At 43.7% G+C, this 18,234-nt stretch overlaps 1 protein-coding gene and 1 long non-coding RNA gene across 45 annotated transcripts in view; one reads left to right on the forward strand and one right to left on the reverse strand.

Moving 5' to 3' along the window:
• Cdc14b (cell division cycle 14B) overlaps positions 1-18,234 on the forward strand; it is an 88,568-nt gene that overhangs the window by 29,888 nt on the left and 40,446 nt on the right. For all 44 annotated transcript variants that reach the window (XR_015640858.1, XR_015640855.1, XR_015640854.1 and 41 more), the window contains one exon: positions 1,705-1,797. Coding sequence is in view for 28 of the 44 variants with exons in the window: in XM_087590917.1 (XP_087447043.1) it covers positions 1,705-1,797 (93 nt within the window). In the remaining 16 variants the exon portion in view is untranslated. The remainder of the gene's footprint in view (positions 1-1,704; positions 1,798-18,234) is intronic.
• LOC134482653 (uncharacterized) lies at positions 8,201-12,971 on the reverse strand. Its single transcript, XR_015641366.1, has 2 exons — positions 12,438-12,971; positions 8,201-9,842 (listed from the first exon to the last, which is right to left on the reverse strand). It is a non-coding gene; the product is annotated as an uncharacterized LOC134482653 (long non-coding RNA).

Consider the following 18,234-nt stretch of genomic DNA (forward strand, 5'->3'; position numbering starts at 1 on the left):
TAAAACCACATTTTTTTATTTTTATTTTTATTATTTTTTTTGCTTAACACCATTACAAATTTATGGGTAAGGGAGCTGTTTTTTCCCTCCTGAGCATCATCTGTATTCACTATATATTTAGACACAAGTGTAGACTTCTTCCTAGGCCTTCTCAACAAAGTAAACATCCATAGCCTTATGTTGTTGGGTTCCCTCCCCTATCCCCTTGTCAGAGACAGTCTTTTGTTCCCACAGGGCCAACAGGCTAAATAGAATTCCCTCTCCCATCTATTGTTCCTTTGCTTTAGTTTTGAAAGAGTGGGTCTATGCATGTGTGCACCTGTGCATGCACCCTCATGCCTAATCTGTTGGAGGCTTTTATTCTTCAGAACAAATGCGTGTGTTCCTTTCTAGTGACTTGCTGGAGGCACTGCAGGTGTTGAGCAACCAGCCTAACATCTCACTGCCCACCTAGCTTGTGAGATTGGCAGTGCCCTGGATGAAGAGGGTGCCAATGGCTGGCTGCGTTCTGTTTTTGTTTTTAATTGATTTAGGTCCCTTAGTTCATATAAACCACCATGGGAAAATATTGATTGATGCTGGAGACACTAGAACATTCAAACAAGCATGGGCCAGTGAGATAAGCAGTGTATTCAAACATGCTGGACATACTCTGTTGCAGCTTTACTGATGCATTTCACATTGGTGAAGAACCACTGGGGACCTGCTGGGTGATGGTGGCTTCTTGTCAAAGTACATACATCAAGAAGCATACACAGATCCCTAGTGTGTACTTAATTTTCATAAATTAAAAAGCCTTTCAGCTTCTGTCTTGTGGATTATCTTTGCTGTATATCCATTTACCTAGTGACTTCAGGACTAGAGTTGTTTGTTTTTTTTTCTTTTTCTTTCTTTTTTTTTTTTTTTTTTGGTTCTTTTTTTCGGAGCTAGGGACCGAACCCAGGGCCTTGCGCTTCCTAGGCAAGCGCTCTATTGTTTTTTTTTTCAAAGAAGTTGTTTTTATTTCATGTGTGTGAGTGTTCTTCATGCATGTATCTTCATGCATGTAGGTCTTTGCACCATGTATGTGCAGTGCCCTCAGATGTCAGAGCAACACTGGAACAGGAGTTAGAGACAGATGTAACAGGTGGGTTTCTGGGACTTTGGGGCCAGCCTGGTCTACCTAATTAGTTCAGGCAAGCCAGGGCAAATAGTGAGAACCCGATTCAAGAAACTGAAGATACAGGGATTCTTCAGGCAACTTCTCCAGCTTCCTACTTACATCGCCTGCTACAGGAAACCCTGTAGTGTTGATTTTTCAGATCGGAACATTTATCCAGTCTCCTTTGCCACTAGCTGTGGATACTGCTGTGATCTTATATCTCCTTAGAAAAACATGGCACTACTGTGTGACAGTGGCCTCCAGTGGGAACTCTGGATTCATCAGTCTTTGATCTTTCTTGGCTCTATCCATGGCTTTCTGAAATGACACGGAGGTGCCTGTCTTTAGGCGTGTATCTGTTTACATCCTCCTGCTCCCTTCTGTTTCAAAGAATTCTAATACCACAGTACAGCCCCTGGGATTTCAGGGCTTCGGGGTTGTTTGTTCTTAGAGTTTTAGTATCGAGGTTGCTTACATGTGAGATGTAGAATTTGTCACAAAGCAGAATTTTAGGAAACTTGAAGCAGTCAAGAAAATACTAACAGCAGTTTGTTTTGATGCAGTCCATTACAATGCTGAGGAAGAAAATTATCCATTTTACCGGCACTGATCAGAGAAAGCAAGCGAATGCCGCCTTCCTTATCGGGTGTTATATGGTAAGTGTCCCCAGGCCCAAAGGTCCGAAGTGTGCTCAGCGGTCCTGCTTTACAGTCAGGCCTGGTATTTTGAAACTACTCTTTCCTAAGATACTGTCTTGGTTTGTGTCTAGAGGGCATGTGTTTGTTTGCTTTTTGAAAATCATTCACCTCAGGAAGACTTACACTCATGCTGTGCGGGGAGCATGTGTGAGTCTCTGTGTAGAACTTAAAAAAGATTTTTTTTTAAGGTTTTGTGATTGATTACAATGGAAAAGGTTGATATCTTTTAGCCTTTAAGGTTAGCGAGTATGCCTCCCGAAGCTGGTTTTGTTAATTCATAATTTGTTTAGAGAGTTGTAAAGTCATTTTACTGCAGACCCAGTGTGTGTGAATGTTAGAAGATAGCCTTTGGGTTTCAGATTATCAAGCTTAGTGACAAGCAGCCTTACCTGCTAAGCCATCTCTCCAGATATCTCTATCCTCTTTAAAGATGTGTTTATTTGTGTAAACATTTCTCTATGAGTGTATGAGCATGTGTGTATAGCTGTATGCACATGTTGGGTGTCAGCGCGCTCTCTCTCGCTCTTTCTCTCTCTTTGCTATTATGTTATCTGCCAGGATCTGAACTCCAGTCTTATGACTGTGCAGTAAGGCAGTAAGAGCTCAAACCACTGAGCCATCACCACTGCTTTGATAGATTTGTTTGCTTACCCTTGTGACCTTGACCCTAGTCTCATGCAGGCGTCTCTTACACTGGGCTGCATACCTAACAGAGCCTTATACCACCTCATACTCCTTTTCAGTTATCTTCTGTCACACAGTTTGGAGGTCTGTAGTTTACAAAAATTGGGTGTGGAATTAGTTGAAACTGCACCGCAAAATTAGACTCTTTTAGATGTTTAGGGTGTCTTGTTACCAGCTGCCTAGGCCTTTCCGATTGTCTTTTCCTGCTTATGCTCTGAAAAGTAGCAGAGAGAAATGTTTCCAAAAAAACTTAAAGTTTCAGTACTTCATCCTTGAAGGTCTGAGATACAGGAAGTGAATTGTGTCTGTTGAAGTCTGAATTCTTCAGCTGAGTTGTTTCTATCTCTTGGTGTTTCTAATGCTGGCAGCAAGTCCTCAAACAAAAGGGAAAAGGAAAAGAAAAGCTAGAGAACTTGTTGCTCTCTCAGCAGACCTGAGTCTGAGTCCCAGAACCCATGATGACGGCTCATAACTGCCTGCCCGTAACCCCAGTTTAAGGGAACCAACATCCTCTTTCGGTCTCTAGGGGCACCTGCATGGACATATGCATAGTTAAAAATAAGATAAACCTCATTTTGAGACAGGGTCTCACTGTGTAGCCCTGTTTGGCCTGTAAATCACTTTATAAATCAGACTCAGTTTCACAGAGATTCCCTTGCCCCTTTTTTTCTTTTAATAATTAAAACTTTATAATTGATTTGCAAAAAAAATAATTCATGCAGCAAGAGTTGCCATTTTTAAAGAGAGTGTGGGGTGGGGGGAGAGTGCACATACATGGATGGCATGGCACATGAGTGGAGTTAGAAGACATCTTGCTGGAGTCAGTTCTTCCCTTCTATCATGCAGGGCCTGGAGATCCATCTCAGGTCATAGGGCTGGGTGGCAAGGAGCTTGAGCCATCTCACTGGCTTGACAGGTGGATACCTCAACTATGATTTTGGTTCCGTTATTTGGCCAACTCATCTGGGGAGGGGAAGCCTTGACTAAATGACACCTTTACAGAGAAAGTGACTGCCTTAGTTAGGGTTTTACCGCTATGAACACACACCATGACTAAGGCAACTTTTATAACGACAGCATTTAATTGGAACTGGCTTACGGGTTCAGAGGTTCAGTCCATTATCATCAAGGTGGGAAGATGGCAACATCTAGGCAGGCATGGTACAAACAGAGCTGTGAGTTCTACATCTTCATCTGAAGGCTGCTAGTAGTAGAAGACTGACTTCTAAGAAGCTAGAACAAGGGTCTTAAAGACCAAGCCCACAGTGACACACCTACTCTTCCAACAGGGCCACACCTACAAATAGTGCCACTCCCTGGGTTAAGCATATACAAACCGTCACAGTGACATTAGGATTGTCAGGGTTCATGAAACATTAATGGCACCTGGAGAATCAGTTCTCGCTGTGAGAGAAAAACTTCTAAACTGTTCTTGGGGTCTTCATACCATTCAAGAGAAAGCCTGTATGGCCAGGACAGTTCCACCTCAGGGACAGGGTCCATATACGTGAATTCCTAACCAGGCTTCCCTTGGAATCGATCTCTTTCCACTGTCAGATAAAGCTCTTTTGGCCACATTGTGTGAAGCCAGTGACTGCAACTCCAGGGTGGAGAACCTCTCAGAAAACGGTCGAGAGGTACAGTGGAATCCCAGGGTTAAAACATGCTGGATAATTTTATAAATATGAAGTTGTCTTCCTGTGGAGGTTTTTTTGTTTTGTTTTGTTTCTTTTGTTTTTTTCAAGGCACAGTTTCTCTCTGCAATAATTGTGACTGTCCTGGAACTCCCTTTGTAGACCAGGCTGACCTTGAACTCACAGATCTGCCTGCCTCTGCCTCCTGAGTACTGGCATTAAAGGCTGCATTGCCAGTGCCCCGCTCATTCTTCTGTTTTAATTTGTTGGTTCTGTGGATTAAACTTAGGGCTTCCTCCATCTAATCAGGTGTTCCACCATAAAGTGGTACACCTGGCCCATGGCTGGTGCTTTTCAACAGTGAGTGAGAAAGGTAACTTCTTGTATTTGTGGATAATGTCTTAATGTATTTGGTCCATTTTGATGCACCTTTGACTTTGCTAATGGTTGTATTTGGGGGCACAGAACCTTAGCTTTGTTTCTGTGTTTTCATGGTTAATATGTGGATTAGCATTCCTCTGAGAGGTTTATAAAACCTTGCACATCAATATTGATTCCATGGTTAAGAATTTGCCAGGTGTACTGACTGGTTTTGCGTGTCAGTTTGACACAAGTTGGAATCATCAAAGAAGAAGAAACCTCAGCTGAGAAAATGCCTCCATGAGATCCAGCTGTAGGACATTTTCTCAATTAGTCAGTGGTGGGGAGCAGCCCCTCGTGGGTGGTGCCATCCCTGGGTTGGTGGTTCTGGGTTCTGTAATAAAGCAAGTTGAGGAAGCCAGGGGCAGCAAGCAGCACCCCTCCCTGGCCTCTGCATCAGCTCCTGCCTCCAGGTTCCTGTTCTGCTTGAGTTCAGTGATGAACAGTGCCAAGAAAATGTAAGCCAAATAAACCCTTTTCTCATGAGCCTGGTCTTAGGCATGGTGGTTTTGTCATGGCAGTAGAGACCTTGACTAAGTGGCCAGGGAAACTGCATTGATTTGGATATTCATCAAGTTTATTACTCTACTTATATAGAAGCCAGTTTGTGGGAAGACCAGAGTTTGTGGTTGTGGCAGGTGTCTTTCAAGCTGCGATGGGTGGGCTAATGGGGGAGCTTGGAGTGTTTATAATGCTTGGTGGGGAAGCAGGAGAAAGACTTCCAATAAAAGAAAGTTATTAATAGTAGAAAGAGTGTTGACATGTAATAAAGACACTTCAAAAGATAAAACACCTAAGTGAGCAAGGCTTCTTTGTTTGAGCCAATTTAGTTCTCTGGTTAATGTCTCGTAGAGATGCGTGCTAACCCCCAGGAACTGAAGTCTTGATAACCTTTCCTAGAGTTGTTGAAGTTTGGAGGTGTAGTATAAAGCTTGAGCAGTAACGTTGAAGCACACCAAAGATGTAGAAAGAATTTTTCAGCTCAGCATTAGGTTGAACACTTGCCTAGCATGAGAAGAACCCCGAGTTCCATTGCAGGGAAAAAACCAACAGAAAGAAACAGAAGGACCGGGGAGATGCAGCAGTGGGTAGGAGTGCTTACTGAGCACGTGCGAGGATCGAGTTCTTATTTCAGTGCTCATCTGTGACTTGGAGGTTTGTTCTTGGCTTGTTCCCAGTAGCTCATTTCTAAAGTATCCCATTTATAGTGTTCTGGGTCTACCACAGCTGGTCGCTTCTCTTCAGGTTCATGTGTCCAGGTAGTGAATCTCCCTCACCTGACTAGTTCCCAGAGTTCCCCCCTCTCTCCCTCTCCCTCCCCTCCCCTCTCCCCCATCTCTCTCTGCCAGATGTTCCACCTTCTAATCCCGCCTCAGCTTATTGGCCATCAGGTTTTTCTTGGCCATGCTTTTGCACAGTATACAAGAGATCCTCCCTCCACCCATGTACACAACTGAGCACAGCTGTGTAGCCTTGGCCCCAGCACTGAGCAGTCCAGACAAGTGAGCCTCCAGTTCAGAGGCAGGCAGATCTCTAAGTTCAAGGCCTAGTCTACAGAGTGAGTTCTGGGACAGCCAGGGCTAAAAAAGAGAAACCCTGACTCAAATAAAAAAAGAACAAAACAAATATTTATTAGTAGCTACAAAATAATTGTATTATCTGTTTTAAAATTTCCAAACAAGGATCAGTGGGTTTTGAACATACTTGCTCAATATTCTGAAAAACGCCCATCAACTTTTCCTTTAAAGAAGAAAAGATTTATTTTGTGTATATGGGTGTGCTGGCCTTCTGATATATGTGTGCTCTGTGTGTTTGCTTGGTACCTTCACAGGTCAGAAGAGGGTGTCAGAGCTTCTGAACCCGGAGTTCTGGTTGTGAGCTGCCTAATGTGGTTGCTGGGACCTGAACTTGGGTCGCCAGAAAGAGCAGCAAGCTTTCATAACACTGAGCCGTTTTATTTTAAAGATTTATTTTATTTCTGGTGTCGTCAGACACACCAGAAGAGGTCATTGGATCCCATTACAGATGGTTGTGAGCCACCATGTGGTTGGTGGGAATTGAACTCAGGACCTCTGGAAGAGCAGACGGTGCTCTTAATCGCTGAGCCATCTCTCCAGCCCCTGAGCCATATTTCCAGCTTCCATGTTTTTGTTTTTGTTTTGTTTTCCCTTAACTTGAACCTAGGACTTAATGCACGATAGTTAGATGCTCTACCATTGAGCTACATTTATATGTATTTTTGTGTTATTTGTGTATTTGTATGTTTGTGCATGCCATGGTACACATTTGGAAGTCAGAGAACAACGGTTTTTTTTTTTTTTTTGGTTCTTTTTTTCGGAGCTGGGGACCCAACCCAGGGCCTTGCGCTTCTTAGGCAAGCGCTCTACCACTGAGCTAAATCCCCAACCCCAGAGGACAACTTTTAAGATGTCCACCACTTGGGATCCAGGGATCCAGCTGAGATTTTCAGCCTTGGTGGCAAGTTCCTTTATCCACTGAGCTATCTTTTTTTTTTTTTTTTGGTTCTTTTTTTCGGAGCTGGGGACCAAACACAGGGCCTTGCGCTTCTTAGGTAAGTGCTCTACCACTGAGCTAAATCCCCAGCCCCTCCACTGAGCTATCTTGCTGTCTGTCTTGAGATCCGCTTTTTAAATTAGAAACAGTTACCATTCAGCCTTACTGTTTATTATCTGTGGTCATCCCTCCTGTTAAGCCTTTCTGTAGGCTGCCTCATCTCTTCCTCAGGTTATACATACTTTGAGGGCAAGACTTATAACATTTTTCTCTGTAAAAAAAAATAAAAACAAAGCTTCCAAAGTGTAGACTCCATGACACAGCAGAACACTTACCTTGTGGCTTGCAAATTTACTCTCTTTCATGGTTAATAAATTACTCTGGAAGAGTTAATTGTGGTAACTTGTAAGTTCCCTGGTAAGTAATTTATCATTGTATTTTTTTAAAAAGCAGTTCTTACAGTCCTTAGAATGGCTTACCTTGTAAGCATTCATATGGAAAATTATGGTCTTAATTAATTCCTGAGCCTGTACTCAGCAGTCTGTGAGTAGAATCCCACAGTCTGAGAAGTGAAGCTGAGAACTTTAGGACTTTAATGGTGGACTTTTGGCCCTCTGGTCCATTTGTTAAGGGATTTCATTGTTTTGGACTCTGGGCAGTCAGCTAAAATGGCTTCAGGGCAAGGAACTGGATGTGAAGTGGGGCTAAGACCTGGTGTCTGGAAGCTGAGCGTCAGATTGCTTTGGTGCAGTTGGTGCAGACGAGACGAGACCATAAGGTAGAGCCAGGTGGATGGTCACAGGCTCTGTCACTGTCCTGTGTAAACCCCCTCCTCATGTGTTTGTAACACATGAGGCAGAGAGAACAACCAGGCAACTGTAAACACAGCAGCCAGGCCCCCAGACAGCAGCCACAGGCACAGCACCTCAGCTGTTCCAGGGTGGAGGCTGTTCTGCTCCCAGCTCATGAGCTCACATCTCTGTCCACTCCAGTAAGCACCCCAGACACTGTGCCCCCTGGGGTTGGCTGAGTGGTGTTTGAAAGATCCCACGCAGAGAGACCCTTACTCAAGTCTTGGGAAATCGCGGACCCCAGACACAGAGAGACCATTTTGGATGTAATAAGCAAAGGCGAGGTTTATTACGGAGACCTATTACAGAGATCTCCGGGCCGACACATATCCCACGCAGGAGACAGAGGTGTCGACCCCGAGAGGCTGGGAAAAAAAGTATTTAAAGGCAGAGGCTGTGAGCACCAGGGGATGGGGGATGTCAAAGGGGAATGCACCACAAGTTACAGGATTGTTTTATGGCTCCAGGAGATAAGGGGACGCCAGAAGGTTTTATGGCCCCCTGGTTCCTGGAACAGAGCTACTAAATCAGGAGAAGGGTAGGGTCTTCAGGTCCTCATTATTTTTAAACGTTTGTCAAAACTGATGGAGCATTTGTATTTGAAACACCTCTGGTTAGGCTTGGGCTGTCCGGTTTCTTGGAATGCTCTCTGTAGGACACAATGGCTGAAAAGCACAAGTAGGGGCTTATCAGGGTCTGGAGGATGGCCCTGAGTGAGCTGGGGGGGGATGTCTTCCTGCCAGACGTCCCATGAATCAGTCCCATTAACTCAGGCTGGTTCCTGCATTCCTTTTTTTTATGGCTTGTCAGTCCTGCCTGAACAGTGTTTCCTGTGCTCCTTTATCTTTATGGCCTGCTAGTCTTGGCTGCAGGGCTTAGCCCTGGGTCTGTGGCCTTTTGGGGTTTATTTTTTAATTTTTATATTTATAAACCTAGAATTCGTATAATTTTCTTTTCATTCCCGTCTTCTCCTATTAAATAATTCTAATCTTAGAATTTTGATATCAAGTCTTATTTGGTCTCACCAGTTGTCCTAACTGACTGGTACTGTTGTCTCACAACCATCAACCGCATAGCACCCACTCAATTTTTAACAAAAGCAATTAACCTGTTTGTCACGCAGGAGCCAAAAACTAAAACCAAGAAAATTATTAATAATGGCCCAGCTGTAGCAGAGAGTAGGGTAGTCATCTAGGGAGATCTACTAAACTAGCTCTCGAACCATCTCTGATGTGTTTTTCTGTCTGTCTTTTGTCTAACCTTTCTCTAAGTTTATTTATGGAGTCTTTAATTACTCCTGAATGGTCTGTATAGAAGCAACATTCTTTCAGTGTAGCACACAGACTCCTTCTTTAAGGAATATCAGGTCTAATCTTTTCTTATTTTGAAGGACTACCTCTGAGAGGGAGGTTAGGTATTCTTGGAGGTCAGCTAAAAAGTCTTTAGCATCAGGATTTTATCTGGACACTATCTAAACCTATATACCAAGGTCATGACTGTCTTTCAGAACTTCTAAACTTATATAGGTTGTGATCCCTGAGGCACAGTCCCAAGAAGTGTTAGGAGTATTAACATATGTAATGTTACATCATTTGTAATAGAAATCAAGCCTATCCCACACCTATCTTGATAGAACCCAGGACAAACATGACTGAATTTCCCTCTAGGTCCCAGCTCTCAGCCCTAACAGCTAGTACACGGCTGGTGAGGGCTGAGAATTGACGGCTGTCAGGGTGGTCAGCAGCACCAGGTACGGTCCTTTCCAGCGAGGCTCGAGTGTCTGGGCTCAGTGTAGCTGCTTCCGACCTGGAACTGATGGGATGTCTCAGGGGTCTCCGGGGCATAGGCTGCTGTCAGCTGTGAGCAGATTTCTTTCTGTATCACCTGTAGGTCTTTTAGCCTTTAGGCGTTTGAAGAGAGCAGGCAGAAGTGAGGGCCTTCCATCCATCTCTGGAACACTTTTTCTGGCCTCTAGTAGGATTCTGTCTTTCCTCGGTGGTAAAGAAGACCTGTAACAGTTACTAACAAGCATCTCAAATGGGATGGTGAGAAAACAAGGGAATCTCGAGAATAGAGGTCCACTGAAGAGGGCAAATAGCATTTAGTCACACAGCTAAGCCAGGAGGCTTTCTTGGGACAAAAACACCTTGTGTCTGTGAAACAGAAAAGTGAGCAGAGGGGCAGTCTATCTGTTACAGGTTGTCTCTCTGGACTTAGATTTTCCCTTAAGGAGTACCTTCCTTTAGTGTCAGCTCAGTGGCTTTATCGCTCAAGAGACCCATCCTCTAAATGGCACTGGGCTTCCAGTAACAACTAATAACAAAAGGATGGAGAGACGTTAGAACCTGGGTGTTAGATTCTAAGCACTGACAAAAGAATTGTAACCAGTTCACTTGGGGCTTTCAGGACCTCAGTAGCAGCCCTTTACCAAACTTTCTCAGTGGGCTAAAGGCCCATGGAAAAGAAAACATTAATCCTGACCTTGGCCACAGCCAAAGCCTGAATTTTAAATCTTGACTGGCAAAACAAAACAAAGTTCTTTACAGTTTGTTGTAGATTCTTTGAAACTATTTTAGGGGCTTCTCTGTCCCCCAACCTGGGACATTTCGACCACAGGGGCAGGAACTAGCTGCTGTGGGGATAAGATCAAAGGCATTCTCTATGCTAATGATGACCAGTGAGAAAAGTAATTTAATGCTGGAGACTGGCTCCTCTCTTGGAATAGGGCCAGCAGATAAGGCAGGCTCCTTAAAGAACTTCTCTTAATGAGCACCCTCTTTCTGTGAGCAAGAGTTGAAGGTCTGGTCACTAAAAGCAGAAATTCCTTTCTTGTTCTTGTTTTTCTTAGAGTCCTCTCCCACCTCACTCTCAGCCTTTTTAGATTATTCTTTATGTAGCATTTTTAACACAGCCTGTCCCTTTTTTATAGCCTGTTGACAGCATTTCTGATCTTTTAGGCAGCTACGCACTAAGTGCCATACCGGCTGAAACTCCACCTTTAAGATTCTTTGTTCTCAAGCAAAATTTAAATCCTTTTCTAGCTTATCTCAGCTGTCCACCGTGAGATTCCCAGAGATGGCGAACCAAGGTGTAGTAATTCACTAAGAAATCTCTCTATAGTGTTTCTTTTTACCTTAAGCCTTTTACTTTTAAACAGCTCCTGAAGAGCCAGAAAAATTGGGTGAGACTTGAGAAGTCCCCATGCTCGCTGCAGCAGCTCCGCAGCTAATTTCGCTCCCCCCTACTGTGTGTTGCGAGCACAAGCACAGATAAAACACTATGTTTTAAAAACTTAACGTTGGCTATCAACCAACACACCGCCACTAGAGCGGGGTCCATAAAATTAAGTTTTTTACTCACTATACTTGTTTCATACCGGAGGCCTAATCTGGGGAACTTTTTTATTTATGAGCGGTTTCTTCCTCAAGGCTTTTGTTAATGTCTGTTTACACAACTGTTAACAGCAGCTAGGCTGATCAAGGGGAGTAAAGGGAGGGGCATCTCTCCTTGGGGAGGAGGCTCAAGAGAGAAAGACAAAACTCCCTGGCAGAAAACAATTTTTCTCAAGCAAATTATTTTTAACTCTTAACTTAAGCACCAAGAGGACCAAGTAAAACTCTATGACGAACAAAGCAAACAGTTTCATGATTTCAAACACAGTCGTCAGTCCAAGATTTTAAACACAGTCATCAGTCCAAATTCAAACACAGTCGTCAGTCCAAAATTCAAAAACGAAACAAAAGCCAAAAAGACACTCGACAATACCACAGAAAACAAGCCAGACAAACAATATCAAGACAAAGCATCTTATAACCAACTTTCACAGATGCCTGGTACCTTCAGTACGTGGCCCAAACTGCAGCTTAACCTTAGCTGCTTTTGGGATGAGATGGACCATCTGATTCCACCTCCCAACAGGATTCCAGAGTGTCCTCTTGTCCTAACGACTAAGCACACTTGTCCGTGCCTATATTTAAATAGGCAGCCGAACTCGACCTCTGACGGAGTGGGATTCCTCGTCCACTCCCGCCTAGGTAAAAGGAGCATTCCATCTCCTTTGTTCCAGAAAACCAGAGTCAGGTCTTCCTGACTGTCCATAGCCGGGCTCTCCCGACTGTTCTCCGCCCGTGGAACGTCTTCCAGGGGCTGCAGCCTTGCGGGCCCGGGGCGTCCCCCCTTCCGCAGCCAGGGGGTCCTCACGGACCACAAAGGCAGCTGCACTGAGTGGGGTTACACATCCACTCTCCTACAGGGCAGGAATACACATCCACCCTCCTAGCACAGGGCAGGAATACACATCCACCCTCTCAGCACAAGGCAGGAATACCCATCTGCCCTCTTACCACAGGGCAGGAATACCCATCTGCCCTCTTAACACTGACCAGTACTAAGACACACATATACACACACACGGCGGAACCAAAACAGAGACAGACACAGACGGACAATTGCGGCGCCGCTCACACAGAAACACTCAGACAAACATCCAACTCACCTCCAAGGGGTCTTCGGAGTCTGGGGTAGTCGCGCAGATCCCGGACGAGCCCCCATAAATATGAAAGATCCCACGCAGAGAGACCCTTACTCAAGTCTTGGGAAATCGCGGACCCCAGACACAGAGAGACCATTTTGGATGTAATAAGCAAAGGCGAGGTTTATTACGGAGACCTATTACAGAGATCTCCGGGCCGACACATATCCCACGCAGGAGACAGAGGTGTCGACCCCGAGAGGCTGGGAAAAAAAGTATTTAAAGGCAGAGGCTGTGAGCACCAGGGGATGGGGGATGTCAAAGGGGAATGCACCACAAGTTACAGGATTGTTTTATGGCTCCAGGAGATAAGGGGACGCCAGAAGGTTTTATGGCCCCCTGGTTCCTGGAACAGAGCTACTAAATCAGGAGAAGGGTAGGGTCTTCAGGTCCTCATTATTTTTAAACGTTTGTCAAAACTGATGGAGCATTTGTATTTGAAACACCTCTGGTTAGGCTTGGGCTGTCCGGTTTCTTGGAATGCTCTCTGTAGGACACAATGGCTGAAAAGCACAAGTAGGGGCTTATCAGGGTCTGGAGGATGGCCCTGAGTGAGCTGGGGGGGGATGTCTTCCTGCCAGACGTCCCATGAATCAGTCCCATTAACTCAGGCTGGTTCCTGCATTCCTTTTTTTTATGGCTTTTCAGTCCTGCCTGAACAGTGTTTCCTGTGCTCCTTTATCTTTATGGCCTGCTAGTCTTGGCTGCAGGGCTTAGCCCTGGGTCTGTGGCCTTTTGGGGTTTATTTTTTAATTTTTATATTTATAAACCTAGAATTCGTATAATTTTCTTTTCAGTGTTAACTTTGACCCTTTGACTGTGTGTGACTGTTGTTTGCAGATCTGCTGCTCTGCTCTTCACTTCAGTCCTGGTTTTAGGCAGGATGGTTTGCTGTCTATAAATAAGGGCTGAGCAGTGGCCTCCTATCAGTAACAACAGAGCGATCCCAGATGAACAGCTAATGCCTCCTTTGGAGAAGATCAGCCTGCAAGGGTTGTGTAACTCATGGAGTATTTTTAAATGGTTGTAGTCCTTTCACCCCCACTCCGTGTTTAAAAATTGAGATCACAGTGCTAGGGCTATAGTTCACCTTGAGCGTACTTGCCTCGTGTGCAGCAAGCCTTGGGTTTGATTTCTAATACTGAGTAAACCTGGTGTGATGTACGTGCTTTCAATCCTTAACTCTTGGGAGTCAGAGACAGGAGGCTCAAGCATTCAGCCTAGGCTACATGACACTCTGTTTTTAAAAAAACAAAACAAAACAAAAGATCTTTCTTTTTTTAAAGAAAAGATCTAAATGCACTGAGCATGGTGGCATAAGCCTTTATTAATTTCAGCCCTGTAAAGGTAGGAGCAGGTGGGTCTTTTTAAATTCCAGGCCAGCCTGGCCTACACAGCAAGTAATAGGCAAGCCAAGGTAACATAGTAAGATCTGCCTCTAAAGACAAAAACGAAAGTCAACATGACTAAACAGTTCTATAGACCTGCATGGAACTGTCAGAAAAACAGATTGGAGAAAGAATCAAGAGTTTTGCTTTGTTTTTGTGTTTTAAACTGTAGCAGTGTTCAGGACTTACATCCAAGCCCAGCTCACTCATTTTTACAGACTGGCTTCTGTAGAGAGGAATGTTTAGTTGTTTCTTGTTTATTTGGAGGCAGTGTTTCTCTGTGTAATAGCCCTTAGCTGTCTTAGAACTCACTTTGTAGACCAGGCTGGCCTCAAACTCAGAGATCTGCCTACCTCTTTCTCCTGAGTGCTGGGATTAAAGGCATGTGATGCTGTACCCGGCTGGTAACAAGGTATTTGATTTTCAAGTTCCTATACCTAAAGTAAGGACAGCTATAATGCATTAAGTAAAAGTAACAAAGCTAAGCCTATCTGATGTCTTTTTTTTTCTTTGTTTGTTTGTTTGTTTTCCCTTTGAAACAGAGCTTTGTAACTCAGGTTGGTTTCGGACTCTGCATTCTCTTGCCTCAGCCTCCCTGGTACTAAAATAACAGGCCTGTGCCATCAGACCTGGCAATCTGATTAGTTTTAAAAAATGAGTTAGGGGCTGGGCTCAGTTGCTAAAGTAGTTGAGGATTTGAGTTTGATTCCTAGAACCCATATACTGGGTGTGGTGATAGGCACAAAGTCACAGTGCTGGAGGTTGGAGATTGGAGGGTTTCTGATCACAACTGTAGCCTAACTGCGCTTCAGGACAAAGAGAGACTCATTTCAAAGGAGGTGACACCTGAGATTGTCTTCAGCTTCCACACGTGCATACAGCGTTCACACACATCAAAAGAAAGACCCATTGTGAAAGTTTTAGTTCGTCGTTTTGTGAATCTGAGTTGTGTATATTCTGCTTCTGCCTACCTTTGAGCAGCTGAATGTGAACTTGTATTGATTTTTGTGCACATGCTGTGGTAATTTGGAGACAGTTCTGTTTTGTTTTTGTTTTAAACTCAGTCAAATTCTTGGCATAGGAAAGACTCTGTCATCTGGCTGACATGTGAAAATAGTTACAGGAGCTTTTAAAGGCTGCAAACATTGTGACATTTTCTGCATAAAGAATATTTGCAAATAGTTTATTGCTTTCTCCTGTGGCTATGTTGGTTGTTGGGACCCAAATGCCTTTTGTTGTTCTTAAGTCTGGCTCAGTAACTGGTGTTCTGTTTGGTCTCGACACATTATCAGAGCCCCTCCTAAGTGCAGATGAAGCTTCAAAGCGTGTATAAGAACAGAAATAAGAAACACATGTTTAGTTGGGTTTTTGTTGCTGGAGGCCAGGCTTGTCAGAATTAAAACCATGTACGATGGAGTAGGGGTGCTTTTCTAGGTTGCAAGTCCTTCTGTCACTTAGGAGCACCTTCCAGTGGTTTCCATTCCAGGACCACAGGCTCACAAGACCCAGAATTGTTATCAAAGACCTAAAACAGCAACAACAACAAAAATGTGAAATTGTCTTTGACCCTCATGTTTTGGTTTGGCTTTCTGCTTGTACCAGAGAGCTGAGTTCTCGAGCTGGCTTTGTGCTCCTGGCCTTAGGCTTTCTGCCTCATTTTCCAAGTAGCCAGAGCTGCAATCTCTGTCTGTCTGTCTCTCATTCTCTAACGTTAGTCTTCTCTCCCCCTCACACCACCTGCATGCACACACGCACGTACAGCCTGCAAATCGAGTGCATGCACGTGCACGCACGCACATGCACACGCACACCACCACCATTCTTGTCTGACTGCTGTTCATTGATTTAAAACAATCTTGAAAACCCTACTGTCTTAAGTATTTCCTATAGTATTTTTATGTATATTTATTTCACATGCTTGTACTTCTCTATCTATGGAGCCCAGACAACCACTTCTGAGATTTAGTTCTCTCCACCTTGTGATTACCAGGGATCAAAGGCAGGCTTTGTAGCCAGCATTCTCACCTGCAAGACCATCTTGCTACAGGTACTTAATTTTTCCTTTGTGATTTCTGTTTCTGCACAGAAATGAGTAGTCACGTCACATCTCTGCAGTGGTCATGTAATTTTTCAGTTGTTTTGCTTATCTGGTTTTATAAACTGAGTTGTTTTCCTTCCTGTCGAGTGTGTTGCTGCATGACCTACAAGTCACCTCTAGAGTTAGTGACCTTACAGTAAATAACCAGGTTTTGGCAAATATTTATTTATTCACTTTATACCTCAATATCCGCCTCCCCTGGCCCCATTTGTGTGCATGCTGGGTGAGCACTCATTCAGCTGAGTTAGATCCCCAGCACTGTTCCCTTAGTTCCCTTAGGTTAGGAGTTGGGAGTTGCTTCTCTTGGACAGGTCAGGTTCTCAGTTCCTGGTCTTTAGCTTTCTGGACGATTGTCTCCAGAGGTGGCTCACACACATCTCCAGCAAGCCACTGTTGGACTTGAGCAGGAGACACTCTTCATTGTGTGATCTGCTGAGGATTGCCCCAAAAATGATGGTTTATTTTCCAGAATGTGAGATCTCAGGAAAAGCAAGACAGACACATTCTCCATTACCTCATCCCAAAAGTCTCAATCTGTCGGGTTATTTCCCCCCTCCTTTTTAAACATTTATTAAAACTTACTTGTTTATGTGCACGGGAGTTTTGTCTACATGTCTGCCTGTGCATCACATGTGCCCTTGGAGGCCAGAAGATGGTGTCTGATCCCCTGGGATTGGAGTTAGAGACCATTGTGTGGCACCAGTGTAGGTTAGGAGAAAAACCTCTGAGAGTGCACTTGAGATCTGGTTCAGATGTTAAGAGCACTGTCTGTTCTTTTAGAGGTGCGGAATTCAATTCCTAGCAACTACATGGTAGCTCATAACCAGCTGTATGATGCTCTTTTCTGGCATACAGACAGAACACTGTATACACAATAAATAAATGAACAAATTATTAAATCTTGGGGATGGCGGAAAACCTGGAAGTAAAAAGGTTCTCTGGGAGACCAGCTCCTAACCACTGAGCCAGCTTTTCAGCCCTACACTCCTGTCACTTCTGTCATTTCTGAGAGGACAGGTTAAAGGTGGAAACACAAGGAGCTAAGGTTCTTTGGGACTGTCTTGGAATCTGGCTGTCATAGTAGCTAATCTTTTTCTTGGTAATCATCTGTTTCCTGGCTTTAAAATAGCACCATGACATTCGAGTGGGCATTCTGTATACATAGCTTCTGATAAAAATATCCTGAAAGACTTTGCTGAGGCATTTCTTGTGTCTAAATAAGCAACAGTAACATATTATAAAATTATGTTGATTTAGAGTTTGCTAAACTGAGCACTTGTTTTAGTATAGAAATCACTTAATAAGACTTCTCCTAAGGACCACGTTGAGAATAGCTTCACTTGGAAAAGTCTTCTCATCAAAAAAAAGAATTGCTTTGAAAACAAACACTGCAGATATTTTTTTAAAAGATTTATTTCTGAAAATGAGCGTGCCTTTAATTCTAACACTTGGGAGCCAGAAGCAGGCAGATCTGAGTTCGAGGCCAGCCTGGTGTACAGAGCAAGTTCCAGGACTGCCAGGATTACACAGAAACCCTGACTTGAAAAACAAAAAGTATAAGGGTTTGCCTGCATGTAATTATGTGCACCACACCACATGCATACAGTGTTTGTGCGTGGAGTGCATAGCGGGTGTCAGATCCCCGGATTTAGTTATACGTGGTCTTGAGCTACCAACTGGGAACTGAACCCAAGTCCTGTGCAAGTTCAGCAACTGCTCTTAACCACGAACCATCTCTCCAGCCTGCTAACAAATATTTAATACTTATGTACAGAGGTTTACATTAAATCTCTTAAGTTTCTTTCAGGGTTAGGGTTAAGTCTTAACTATTTTTTGTATAGTCATTCCCCAAATAGATTTAAAATGCAGTTTTTTAAAATTCATGGTTGGAATCTGGAGTGTTCTCTCACCGCCCATAGGAAAAAATTGCTGTACTGCTCTATTTTTTGAATTGATCTTGTGTTCTAAGACTAACCCACAGTTATTAACGAATTAAAGGCTATTTTCTTTTGAAGTTCAGAAGGAAGTCAGGACACCACCATTTTGGTATTAAAAGAAACCAAAAAGCTACATTCTTGTGGAATAAAAATTGCTTTAAATTGTTAAGGAAAAAAATGTGTATAGTTCTGTATAGAGAAGAAGGTGGAAAGCTACAGAAATTCTGAATAAAGGTTCTCTGGATTTCATTTGAATTATGTGTATATGCACACACGTTCAGGAATACACAGCAAATCCAACTCCTTTGCCTTATTGACTTCCAGGTGCTTTGATTTAC

The sequence above is a fragment of the Rattus norvegicus genome, chromosome 17, assembly GCF_021556685.1.
Source record: "Rattus norvegicus strain SHRSP/BbbUtx chromosome 17, alternate assembly SHRSP_T2T, whole genome shotgun sequence".
Classification (NCBI taxonomy): Eukaryota; Metazoa; Chordata; class Mammalia; order Rodentia; family Muridae; genus Rattus; species Rattus norvegicus.